The sequence below is a fragment of the Heptranchias perlo genome, chromosome 9 (assembly GCF_035084215.1).
Source record: "Heptranchias perlo isolate sHepPer1 chromosome 9, sHepPer1.hap1, whole genome shotgun sequence".
NCBI lineage: Eukaryota > Metazoa > Chordata > Chondrichthyes > Hexanchiformes > Hexanchidae > Heptranchias > Heptranchias perlo.
Genome location: NC_090333.1, coordinates 36,592,256 through 36,605,736, shown reverse-complemented (window position 1 = coordinate 36,605,736; position 13,481 = coordinate 36,592,256). Strand labels below are relative to the sequence as shown.

The 13,481-nt window shown below is 41.3% G+C and overlaps 1 protein-coding gene across 1 annotated transcript in view; it reads left to right on the top strand.

Moving 5' to 3' along the window:
• zyg11 (zyg-11 family member, cell cycle regulator) overlaps positions 1 to 13,481 on the top strand; it is a 61,392-nt gene that overhangs the window by 43,070 nt on the left and 4,841 nt on the right. Inside the window, exons 11-15 of the mRNA XM_067990185.1 lie at positions 1,122 to 1,189; positions 3,330 to 3,459; positions 7,890 to 7,942; positions 8,937 to 9,034; positions 12,649 to 12,884. Of these exons, the coding sequence (XP_067846286.1) occupies positions 1,122 to 1,189; positions 3,330 to 3,459; positions 7,890 to 7,942; positions 8,937 to 9,034; positions 12,649 to 12,845 (546 nt within the window). The 3' untranslated portion in view covers positions 12,846 to 12,884. The remainder of the gene's footprint in view (positions 1 to 1,121; positions 1,190 to 3,329; positions 3,460 to 7,889; positions 7,943 to 8,936; positions 9,035 to 12,648; positions 12,885 to 13,481) is intronic.

Here is a 13,481-nt window from a genome sequence, read left to right as displayed (position 1 = left end):
CAATCCTCCAGTACCTTGCCCAAGTGGCCACTTTATCATGTGTAAGCCTAGCCAATGAGTGTCTCACTCAACATCTGCACAGTTGCACAGTGTAGGTCACTGATCATCAATCAAGAGTAGGAATTCTGGCTGATTTTTGTTCTCTTCCTTTCCCCTCACTGTCCTTGGAGCACTATAGCCAACTGTAGTAGCCCAATTGTTGCCCTAGCTGAGATTAGCTAACACAACACAAACAGGGATTGAACCTGGGACCTACAAGGGCCTTTACCTACTACACCACTGAGAGCTTTTCATGTAAATGATGTATATTTTTCGGTTTTGCCTGTGCTATTATTTGTCAGTTTTTGTGCTGTATATTCATGAGTATTAATGATTGTGACATGATCTGAAGCTGAATACCTATTTTTGTAGCAGAAAACATTGAAAAATGTAATGAGGTCTCCTGCCCACCTCTAGGCAGATCAGCTGGGTTGTAACCTATCCTTGACCAAGCTTGGATACATGCTGTTTCTCAGTTTCTAGGTTGGACTACCAGATAGAGCACTGAAAAATGAAAGGTCCCATCTTTTGAGTGCATTTCCTGTGATCCAGGATAGAACAGCACATTGGTGTCTGGTATAGACTGCATGTACTTCTGACTGAAGAATACAGTGTAGCGCAAGAGAGCTGGAAGACTATTTGAAGTATGGAAACCTAATGGGAAATCATTTTTGTTTAAACCTGTGCTGCAGTAAATAGGTACCACAAAATACTCTGCCACAGAGTGGCAAAGCATGGGTTTAGACCCAAGATACTCCACACATTGTGTTACAGATCTTTGCCATAATTGTGGGCAAGTGCCACACAAAGGCCAGTATTTCTCCAGAAGGAGGTAGAAAGAATTGGAACAAAAGTAATCCTTGCACTCCGAAATAGACTATTGCTGGAGGGCTGGGAGCAGGTTGCCTACACCCATGTGCCCCTCCCTACTGTCAGCTTGGAATGGCATTTTGTGGCGGGAGATAAGGGAGAAAATAATTTGGAAAAAAGTGAGTCTTGTCCTCAGCAAAAAGCAAAACAAAATTAATTTTTTAAGATGCTGTGTTTCTAATAGTCATTCAAGTAATTTATTTTTATTTTAGAACAACATTGCAGAAGTGAAAGAACTCCATCCTCAACTGATGAAGAAGAACTTTATTGAACATATCAGGTAACAATTATGTTGGCAGCTTAGCTTTTGGACCATTCAGTTTTAAAACTCTTGATTTATAAGAGAATTTTTGTAGATTCCTCTTGTCGCCTATGCAAGTGACAGTTTGTAGGATGTGAAGGACCTTAGTAGAAAATAGTTTTCCTCCCAAGAAATGTTAAAAAAATAAATAGTTCTGTAATAATTTTTTGTAATGGCTGAGTTGTGCAATGTTTTGATTACATTGCCCATTTAGACTGGGGTGCTGTGATCACTTTTATCAGATTGTATTAATACTATTCATTTCTAATCAATCCATTCATTAAAATTTTGAGTGTTTGCTTTATTCCCTAATGAAATTAGACAATAGATGTAATTGACCATAACTCTGTAAGCTTATTTAGTAAGGGTGATTGGACATTTTTGAAAATATCTTCTGATTTAGAAAAAAATACCGCTAAGTAATAAACAAGAGGTGATGATGAAATATAATAATTTCTGTATTGTTTGTTGCATCAAAGCTCTTGATTTGTACAGTTTCATTTAGTGGGGATTGAAATTTGGTGTGTAAATTTCAAAGCAGAGTTTTTTGGGGAGTGGGGCGGGGAGGAGAGGTTGGAAATTTAAGCATTTTAGTAATGTGTTGTTGCAATAATTGAGGTTTGGGATCACCAACTGAACATAAAACACACTCTGTAACATCAAACGTTATTAGATGCGGAAACTTGGAGGCGATTTAAAATTCTCCTCTGATTTTTAGTGGAGTTTGCCATGTTGAGTTCAAAATGCCGGAATCTATCTCTTCACCTTTTTGCTGATTAAAATCAATTTGTTCATTTTGTTTTTTCTAGTTTAATAAACGGGGCATTTTTGGGGGGGGAGGGGGGATATTTGATACTTAAAAGAAGTCAATAATGTTCTTGAATTTAAAAAAAATGAATGTTCCACTATTGTAATGTTCATGATATACAGTAATATCTAGTGTGCAATATTATATGTCCCTAAAGGTGGTAAGGAGTTACTTGTACAGATGTTATGATGGCTTATATAATAGGAATTCTGTATATCGGTCAGAGGGAAGTGAAACATTCAAATGTGAGAGATTCTGAAATGATTAGAAATTTCTAGATAAATTATTCCTCTTTAATTCGTGGCCTGTGCTGTGTTTGCTAATCTTTGGGCCAGCTAATGGAGGGCTGCACAATTGTACTTACCACCCCAGGCTAAGAAGATGGGAAAATGGCCAATAGTTCCTCCTGCCCCTGATTGTTATTCAGTGAAATCTGCTGGAAAGTTTGTGTATGTATGTCTGTTGAGGACAAGCTGGAACTCTGCTACGATACTCTCCAGTCAAGACTTACACAAGAATGATAGTAACTTGGGTGAGATAGTGGAGAGCTGCTGGTACCTGTGGAACCATAATTCAGCAAGAGTTTATACCTTTACAACACTCATTTGTGGGATGTATTTTTGAGTGCATTTGGTTGAAAGTTGAAACTGGTTACTTTAACCTTGTATAATCCAATAGTAAGATGACCTTTGCAATATTCTGTGATTTATTTTAATCCCCTACCTTCAAAGAGACATTGATACATTTGCAAGGGTTCAGAGAAAGAGTATCAACAACTTGCATTTTATATAGTGGAACGTCCCGAAGTGCTCCACCAAGGCATAAGGAAATTGGACGTCAAGCCATGGGAGAAGTTAGGAAGGGTGACTGAAGGCTTGGTTGAAGAGGTAGATTTTGAGGAAGTTTTTCAAGGAGAGGGAGAGAGGTTTAGTGAAGGAATTCCAGAGAGGAGGACCCAGGCAGCTGCAGGCATTGCTGTCAGTGGAGGGACAACGGGAGAGATGTGCAAAAGAGTTCGAGGAATGGAATGTTTGGGGGCGGTGTGGGAATGTAGAGGTTGTAGAAGTAGGGTGGGGCGAAACCATGCAGGGATTTAAAAATGAGGAGGAATTTACATTTAAAGTGTTGGGGGATGGGAAGCCAATGTAGGTCAGTGAGGATGATTCTGGGTCTTAGAAGTTTTATATTACGAAAGGGGCTTGCTGAAATTAACTTTTTCAGCTTGGAGAAAAGTTTGAGGGAAATGTGATCCAAGTCCTATTCAGTAGATTTTTGGGAAAAAAAATAACACACCTCGCGTTTCTGTTTTAGTGTCTTATTACACAACAAGGAAGTGGAGGTCAGTTACTTTGCTGCAGGAATAATTGCTCACTTGATATCCCGTGGACTAAATATCTGGACATTGGATCTTGACCTCCGAATTTCTCTTCTGGAGCAGCTGGTATGTTTGTACACATGGTCCGTTGTATTGTGTAAAACATTTGCATGAGGTTTTCTAATGTGGAACAATCTTTACAACAAATAAGACCTTTCTGCTGCTGTATTGAGTTGATGCTAATAGTACAGGAGTGGTTTATTTTAAACTAAATCACTGGATGTTCAGATAATTTTTCATTTCATCCCTTTTTCCCCCATCCTTTTCTTAACAGCCCCAGCTACATACAATGTACAGCACAGAAATAGGCCCTTCAGCCCAACAGGTCCATGCCAGTGTTTATGCTCCACATGAGCCTCCTCCCTCCCTACTTCATTTAACCCTATCAGCATATCCTTCTATTCCTTTCTCCCTCATGTACTTATCTAGCTTCTCATTAAATGCATCTATGCTAGTCGCCTCAACTACTCCTTGTGGTAGCAAGTTCCACATTCTAACCACTTTCTGGATAAAAAAGTTTCTCCTGAATTCCCTATTGGATTTATTCATGACTATCTACCCTATCAAACCCTTTCATAATCTTAAAGACCTCTATCAGGTCATCCCTCAGTCTTTTTTCTAGAGAAAAGAGTCCCAGCCTGTTCATTCTTACCTGATAGGTACAACTTCTCAGTTCTGGTATCATCCTAGTAAAACTTTATTGCACCTTCTCCAATGCCTCTATATCCGTTTTATAATATGGAGACCAGAACTGTTCATAGTACTCCAAGTCTAACCAAGGTTCTACACAAGTTTAACATAACTTCTCTGCTTTTCAATTCTACCCCCCTAGAAATGAACCCCAGTGCTTGGTTTGCCTTTTTATGGCCTTATTAACTAGCGACGCTACTTTTAATAATTTGTGTATCTATACCCCCAGATCCCTCTGCTCCTATACCCCATTTAGACTCTTATTTTCCAAGGAGTATGTGGCCTCCTTATTCTTCCTAACAAAATGTATCACATCATATTTATCTCTATTGAAATTCATTTGCCAATTATATGCCCATTCTGCAAGTTTATTAATGTCTTCCTGTATTTTGTTGCAGTCCTCCTCAGTATTAACTATATCCCCCAATTTGGTGTAGTCTGCAAATTTTGAAATTGTACTTCCTATTCCAGAGACCAAATCATTAATGTAAATGGTGAACAACAGTGGTACCAGCACTGATCCTTGCGAAATACCACTTCCCACCTTTTGCCAGTCTGAATAACTACCTTTAACCCCTACTCTGTTTTGTAGCCAACTTGCTATCCATTCTGCTACTTGTCTCCTGTCTCCACAAGTCTACAATGTGACACTTTATCAAAGGCCTTTTGAAAATCCAAATATATCCAAATATATTACATCGACTGCATTATCTTTGCTATTCAAAGAATTCAATAAGGTTGGTCAAGCAGGACCTTCCCTTTTTTGAAATCCGTGCTGAACATTCTTTATTATATTTTAGGTTTCTAGATGTTTGTGTTACATCTTTGAATAAAGATTCCATTATCTTTCCTATCACTGACGTTAAGCTAATTGGTCTATTATTCCCTGGACGTGTTCTATCTCCTTTTTAAATATAGGAATCACATTAGCTGTCTGCCAGTCCTCTGGCACTATTCCCTTTTCTAATGAATTTTTATATATATGTAATAGTGCCTCTGCTATCTCTTTTAATATGCGCTGGTGTAATCCATCCGGATCAGGAGGTTTATTGATCTCCGTTTTAAATGTTTCCCACTGCTGTTCTATTTCTTTGTCAGTAAATTTTTCCAGTTTATTTTCTGTAGTTCCATTCTCATCCCCTTAAAATCAGCTTTTTTCCAATTTATTATTTTGGTCTTTTGTCTTACTTATGTCCTTCTCAATCTTTATCTTAAACCTTATTATGTTGTGATCGCTATTGCCTAGATGTTCCCCTATGCTTACTTTTCTTATCTGTTCTGGTTCATTTCCTATTACTAGATCCAGCAGTGGTTTCTCTCTCCTTGAGCTAAGCTCTTTTCATGTAATGACTCATTGGTTAAACTGCCCTCCTGCTCTGAGCCTCTATTACAAGATGAGTTTGGATAAAGAATGCATTTGATTCCATTCTTTAAGAATAACAACCCTACTGTCTTCCTATTACAGTATCTAGAAGTTTCTTATGAGTTCAGTGTCCTTCCTAGCAACCTGTTCCAGCTGTTTATTACCCTCTAAGTTTGCTCCTTGATGGCCCTTAACCTACGCTTTTTTGTCTTGCTACACCACCGTGATGTATCTGAAAGTAACGTTTTGGATTTACTTTCTGTTTCCCGATTAGTACCTTTTATCATATAGCTCTATGATGTCCTCTCTGAAACATTTGAGGTTGAAGGGTCCTAGTTTATCAAGTTGCTCCTCACAACTTATTCCAGTAGCACCTTGCATCAGTCCTGTGGTTCTTCTCTGCACCACCTCAGGAGCTTAGATGGTCCCCTTATGTCATGATGATCACAGAATAACTATGAATGAGGAAGGCCATTTAGTCCATCATTCACCCACCTACCTAGAAAGGCCCTATTGTTTTTTTTTATCCCCTCCCCACCCCCCGCATTCTGTTTGCATTAAATTTTACCTCCTGTTCTACCTGCTTGCATATTTTGTCCAATTTACACTCATTTCTAAGTTGCCCTACCAATTTCATATCATATTTGACCACTTTGCTTTGCATTGCATTTCTGAATCCAGGTCATTTGTGTAAATTAGAAATAGCAGTGGTCCCAATACCAAGTCCTGGAGCACCCAGTCAGTACTTCTCACCCCGATAGAACTTCTCCAATGAATACTTGCTTTTTTATCCTGAATCCTTAATGCTTTGAGTTTAATTAATTGCCTCATGTTAAACTTTCCAAAACACCTTCTGTGGCCTAAGTACAATATGTTGTAGGGCTTTCCACAGTCCACTTGAGTTGTCACTTTTTCAATGAAATCATGGAGGTTGATCAGGTGGGATCTCCCTCTTCTGAATCCGTGTTAACTACTATTTACTTGGTTATTACTGTATAGCTGTCCTCCCAAGTTTGGGTCTGTAGTTCCCAGGTTTGGGTCTGTTGCCCTTCTTGAATATGAAAACTAAATCTGTCTGTTTCTCGTCTATTGAACTTCCCCAAAGCTCATTGGCTCCCTCAACATGACTGCCAGTGCTCCTTTGTACCTTGGGGTATAATTCATTGATCCTAGGGGATTTGTTAATTTCTGCTCCTTTTGCTTCACTGTCAAATTTTTGAAATGCACACAATGTGTGTTTGATGTTGAATGTTACATTGCTAGTATCCTCCCTAGTTCAAAAATTGTTACTGAATTTCCTATGCTTTAAGATATGAAATGATTTTAACTGTTAGAAACTGTAGTATAGAACAATTAATGAAGTGCATCCCAGTCTTAAAGAGAAATTGAGTTGCTCCACACCAGCGGGATATTTTTAAATCTGTTCTGTATAACACTTTCCATAACTGATTGATTGTCAACTAAAAAAGCACTTCACCATGGGGTGGAGGGGAAAGAGAGAGGTGGGGCAGTGGAAATAGTAATGTTTGAGGTCTTGAAAGTCAACTAAATGTGGAAGGCCAGTTGCTGCATTTAATACTAGATTTAATCTCCTGCATCTATTTTTATATCCATTTTATTGTTACCGTTCCAATGAGGAGCAGCAGCGAGAGTGATGGGTGAATTCTCAAATAAAAAAAACTTTAATGTGGGAATTTCCTTTCATGTTATTGTTACACTGCACTGGCAACATTTGCATTGCGATAAGAGCTATGGTAGTACTGTGCTGCATATTCCCATCACTGGAGTGAGGATGTGGCAGAACTCCACATATGCCTGTCCAAATGCACAATTAAAAAGCTGCTCACTCGCCTCCAACTCCAATCATTGTGCACCAAGGGAAGAGCTGTTAAACAGTCTGCTCTTTTCGATCAATAGAAATCCAAATGTAACCCACTGTGTTGATCTTTTTAAAATGAAAGTCAGAGAAAAAACCTGGCTTGAACTGCTGCTGATGTGATGTGAAAATGATGTGCTCATCATTTAATCACATAACGAGGTGGTTTCACTTAAACCAGTACAGACCCACATTGGCAGCTTTAAATTGCACTTTTGGCTGCAGCAAGAGGGACATTAGATTTCTAGGCAGAAATATCTGGATTTTGTATAAATCCATTAGTTATTTGTGACTCACTTATATAGTGGCACATTCATTATATAAGAAAAGTGCTAAAGGTGGTTGAAGTTTCTAAGTTATGGATGTTTCTTACAAAACATATGGATCTTTTCAATAGAGATGAGTAATTCTGACCTCTTGAACATAAATAAATTACAATTGAAGTGATTATTCTGCATTCACCCACTATACATAACACATACCTTTTTATACAGCTAATTTCCAAATAACAACTGTTGTGCTTTACTTATCTACAGGAAGTTAGCTAACTTTCTTTTTTCTTTTCAGCATTCTGTCATTCTAAATTGGCCGACACCAGATTGTGAGATGGTAGCTTACAGGTACTTTGTTTTTGATACTGTACTTAATGATGGTTTTGATATCTTCCACAGCCATCCCCCATCCCCCCCCACAAAAGCAGGTCGCACAACTTGGGGTCGAGGATAAATTATAAAATGTGTTCATGTGCCATGTAAATGGTTCTGTGTATTTTTGTTTCAACAGCAATGATTTCAAAATGTATTTGTATCCAAATTTCTTGTGCATTTATTTATTAAAGCTATTTGTACAGATTATATGGTGTCATCCTTGGCTCAGTGGTAGCTTTCTTGCCTCTTGAGTCAGAAGGTTGTGGGCTCAAGCCCCACTTTAGAGATCTGAGCATATAATCTAGGCTGACAGTTCAGTGCAGTACTGAAGGAGCACTGTACCGTCTTTTGGATGAGATGTTGTGAGGCCCCATCTGCCTTCTCAGGTGGACTTGAAAAATCCTACGGCATTATTCAAAGAAGAGCTGGAGAGCTCCCCATTTATCCCTCAACCAACACCACTAAAATAGATTATCTGTTCATTTATCTCATTCCTGTTTGTGGGACCTTGCTGTGCGCATATTGGCTGCCGTGTTTCCCTACATTACAAAAGTGACTACATTTTTTAAAATACAAGTACTTTAACTATATAGTGCTTTGGGACATCCTAAGGTTCTGAAAGGCACCATATAAATGGAAGTTCTTTCCATCATCTCTGGTCTTGCTGCAGCAGTTCTATGAATTGGTAATTAAAGGTAAATTGGATTCAAAAATGGAAAATGTATGTGTGAGCAAAGATATCAATGTTAAATAAGCGTAATGCTTCAGGGAGGGAAGAACGAACAAAAAGGAACAGTTTATGAAGGTGCCCTGATCCAACAGAAGATCGTGGGTTTGAGTTTTGGAGGTACTTGTATCATTGAAACTTAATTTGCCTCAATTTTGTGAATGTAGTACATTTTTCAGCTAAAAAGTTGCAAATTTTCTTTTTCCTTGCTGCTAACATGGAGTAAATATTTATTTCCAGGTCGTTCAGTCCATTTTTTCCATTGTTGGAATGTTCTGATACACCAGGAGTGCAGATTTGGGCTGTCTGGGCAATGCAGCATGTCTGCAGCAAAAATGGTAGGTGGCGATCAGGGGGCAAAATGCAGCAATATTTGTTTTTACATGTTTATTTTCTGGTTTCTCTTATATTTTTCAAAAAACATTTACATTGTAATGAAGTCTAATTGGAATAACAGTTTTTAATTAACTTTTCGGTTTTTTTTATTCGTTCATGGGATGTGGGCGTCGCTGGCGAGGCCAGCATTTATTGCCCATCCCTAATTGCCCTCAAGAAGGAAGTGGTGAGCCGCCTTCTTGAACCGCTGCAGTCTGTGTGGTGAAGGTTCTCCCACAGCGCTGTTAGGAAGGGAGTTCCAGGATTTTGACCCAGCGACAATGAAGGAAGCGCAATATATTTCTAAGTCAGGAGGTGTGTGACCTGGAGGGGAATGTGCAGGTGGTGGTGTTCCCACATGCCTGCTTCCCTTGTCCTTCTAGGTGGTAGAGGTCGCGGGTTTGGGAGGTGCTGTCAAAGAAGCCGTGGCGAGTTGCTGCAGAGCATCTTGTAGATGTGTACACTGCAACCATGGTGCGCTGATGGTGGAGGGAATGAATGTTTAGGGGATGGATGGGGTGCCAATCGAGTGGATTGCTAAGACCTGGATGGTGTCGAGCTTGAGTGTTGTTGGAGCTGCACTCATCCAGGCAAGGGGAGAGTATTCCATCACACTCCTGACTTGTGCCTTGTAGATGGTGGAAAGGCTTTGGGGAGTCAGGAGGTGAGTCACTCGCCGCAGAATTGCAGCCTCTGACCTGCTCTTGTAGCCACAGTATTTATGTGGCTGGTCCAGTTTAGTTTCTGGTCAATGGTGATCCCCAGGATGTTAATGGTGGGGGATTCGGTGATGGTAATGCCTTTGAATGTCATGGAGAGGTGGTTAGACTCTTGTTGGAAATGGTCATTGCCTGGCACTTGCCAGGCGCGAATGTTACTTGCCACTTATCAGCCCAAGCCTGGATGTTGTTCAGGTCTTGCTGCATGTGGGCACGGACTGCTTCATTATCTGAGGGGTTGCGAATGGAACTGAACACTGCAATCATCAGCGAACATCCCCATTTCTGACCTTATGATGGTGGGAAGGTCATTGTTGGAGCAGCTGAAGATGGTTGGGCCTAGGACAGCCCTGAGGAACTCCAGCAGCGATATCCTGGGGCTGAGATGATTGGCCTCCAACAACCACTACCATCTTCCTTTGTGCTAGGTATGACTCCAGCCACTGGAGAGTTTTCCCCCTGATTCCCATTGACTTCAATTTTACTAAGGCTCCTTGATGCCACACTTGTTCAAATGCTGCCTTGATGTCAAGGGCAGTCACTCTCACCTCACCTCTGGAATTCAGCTCTTTTGTCCATGTCTGGACCAAGGCTGCAATGAGGTCTGGAGCTGAATGGTTTCTGGCAGCACCCAAACTGAGCATCGGTGAGCAGGTTATTGGTGAGTAAGTACCGCTTGATAGCACCGTCGACGACACCTTCCATCACTGCTGATAATTGAGAGCAGGCAGATGGGGGGTAATTGGCCGGATTGGATCTGTCCTGCTTTTTGTGGACAGGACATACCTGGGCAATTTTCCACATTGTCGGGTGGATCCCAGTGTTGTAGCTGTATTGGAATAGTTTGGCTAGAGGCGTGGCTAGTTTTGGAGCACAAGACTTCAGCACTACAGCCGGGATGTTGTCGGGGCCCATAGCCTTTGCTGTATCCAGTGCACTCAGCCGTTTCTTGATATCACGTGGAGTGATTCGAATTGGCTGGTGACTGGCTTCTGTGATGGTGGGGATCTCGGGAGGAGGCTGAGATGGATCATCCACTCAGCATTTCTGGCTGAAGATGGTTGCAAATGGTTCAGCCTTGTCTTTTGCACTTGCATCCTGGGCTCTGCCATCATTGAGGATGGGGATGTTCAAGGAGCCTCCTCTTCCCATTAGTTGTTTAATTGTCCACCACCATTCACGACTGGATGTGGCAGGACTGCAGAGCTTCGATCTGATCCGTTGGTTGTGGGATCGCTTAGCTGCTTCTGCTGTTTAGCATGCATGTAGTCCTGTGTTGTAGCTTCACCAGGTTGGCACCTCATTTTAGGTACGCTTGGTGCTGCTCCTGGCATGCTCTTCTACACTCCTCTTTGAACCAGAGTTGATCCCCTGGCTTGTTTTTAATGGTAGAGTGAGCGATATGCCAGGCTATGCTGTTACAGATTGTGGTGGAATGCAATTCTGCTGCTGCTGATGGTCCACAGCGCCTCAAGAATACCCAGTTTTGAGCTGCTGGATCTGTTCTGAATCTATCCCATTTAGCACGCTGGTAGTGCCACACAATGGACATGGACAGTGTCCTCTGTGTGAAGACAGGACTTTGTCTCCGCAAGGACTGTACGGTGGTCACTCTTACCAATACTGTCATGGACAGATGCATCTGTGATAAGTAGATTGGTGCGGATGAGGTCAAGTAGGCTTTTCCCTCGTGTTGGTTCGCTCACCACCTGCTGCGGGCCCAGTGTGCCAGCTATGTCCTTCAGGACTCGGCCAGCTCGGTCAGTAGTGGTGCTACCGAGCCACTCTTGGTGATGGACATTGATGTCCCCTACCCAGAGTACATTCTGTGCCCTTGCTACCGTCAGTGCTTCCTCCAAGTGGTGCTCAACATGGAGGAGGACTGATTCATCAGCTGAGGGTGGGTGGTAATCAGCAGGAGGTTTCCTTGCCCATGTTTGACCTGAAGCCATGAGATTTCATGGAGTCTGGAGTCAATGTTGAGTACTCCCTGGGCCACTCCCTCCTGACTGTATTCCACTGTACCGCCACCTCTTGTGGGTCTGACCTGCTGGTGGTACAGGACATACCCAGGGATGGCGATGGTGAAGCATGGAATGTTGGCTGAAAGGTATGATTCTGAGAGTATGGCTATGTCGGGCTGTTGCTTGACTACTCTGTGGGACAGCTCTCCCAATTTTGGCACAAGTTCCCAGATGTTAGTGAGGAGGACTTTGCAGGGTCGACTGGGCTTGCTTTGCCTTTGTCGTGTCTGGTGCCTACTGGTCCGATGCTGGGTGGTCTGTCCAGTTTTATTCTTATGACTTTTTGTAGCGGGTTTGTACAACTGAGTGGCTTGGTAGGCCATTTCAGAGGGCAATTAAGAATCAACTACATTGCTTTTTATTAACTTTTTGTTCCAAACTATTAAGTAATGATGCTGCTCCATTTCTCTCTGGCCACTATTCATAACAAAATTAGAACTAGGAATACATAGTTGTGGACTTGACTTAACTTGATGGCTTTCAGTTTCCACTGCTTTATTGTCTAACGTAATACATCGGGAGTAATTTTAACCTAATTTGCCCGGTGAGAAACTGATCGAATCGGATCAGCCGATGATAACTAAAATCGGGCAGGGTGCAAAACAGGTGGCTGATCTGATCCTGTCCGTTTTCTGCCATGCAGGTTTGATTAAAATTGCCCCATTGAATTCTAGATCCTTAGCCAGCAGAATTATTGCGGAGACTGGGCAGTCTTTGTTTTGGAGTCTGTTAATTATCATGTCACCATGTATTCTGACAGAGACTACTTTTAATTCACTAAACTTAAGATTCAAGAGTGGCATCCAACTTTTCACTTTTTTGTCTATTCTGCAGCTCCCAGATACTGTAGCATGCTGATTGAAGAGGGTGGAATGCAGCAACTGTACAACATTAAGAGCCATCCTCAGACTTCACCAGACGTGCTGCGGATTGTTATTAGCATTGTTGAAAGTTTGGAGAAGTATATTATGCGCCACGGGAAGGTCTCCTCCTGCCACAAAAAGCCACAAACTAAGCACAGTGTGGTCTAAACAGTAACCAGATGCAAGAGTTTTGGATAGATTATACTAGTAAGTGTTTTTTTTTAAAAAAGGGTTTGGTAACCATTGTAAACTATATAAAACCTCTCCAAAAATTAATATTAACGTGACTTTGTTATCCCACTCCCTCTGGGGAAGGAAAGGAGGTTAGCAGTCCTAGTACTGCAGTAGCTTAGAATAGCTAAGTGGCAGAAGAAACGTGAAACCCTTCTGAATGTGTCCTGTATCTGAATCTAAACAATGCTGTTTCTGAAGAGTTTACAATGTCAATAACATCTACATTGCATAATTTATTGTCTTTGAGTGGCATCATACAATTTTACAGCACAGAAGGTGGTCATTTGGTCCAGTGTGTACGTGCTGGCTTTGTTACAGCAATCCAAAATAATCCCACTGCCCTTCCGTCTCCCCATAACCTTGTATTTTCCTCTGCTTCAATATTTTATCCAATTTTCCCTTAAAAGATGTAATGGTCTCTGCCTCAATCGCTCCCTGTGGCAAATCAATCCGCGCTCCAATTTCTGAGTGAAAATTTCTATTTTCTATCCTCACTCTTAGTGATAATGTTAAAATAATGACCCCTTGTCACTGATTCCTCAACCAGAGGAAATGGTTTTTCTTTAATCA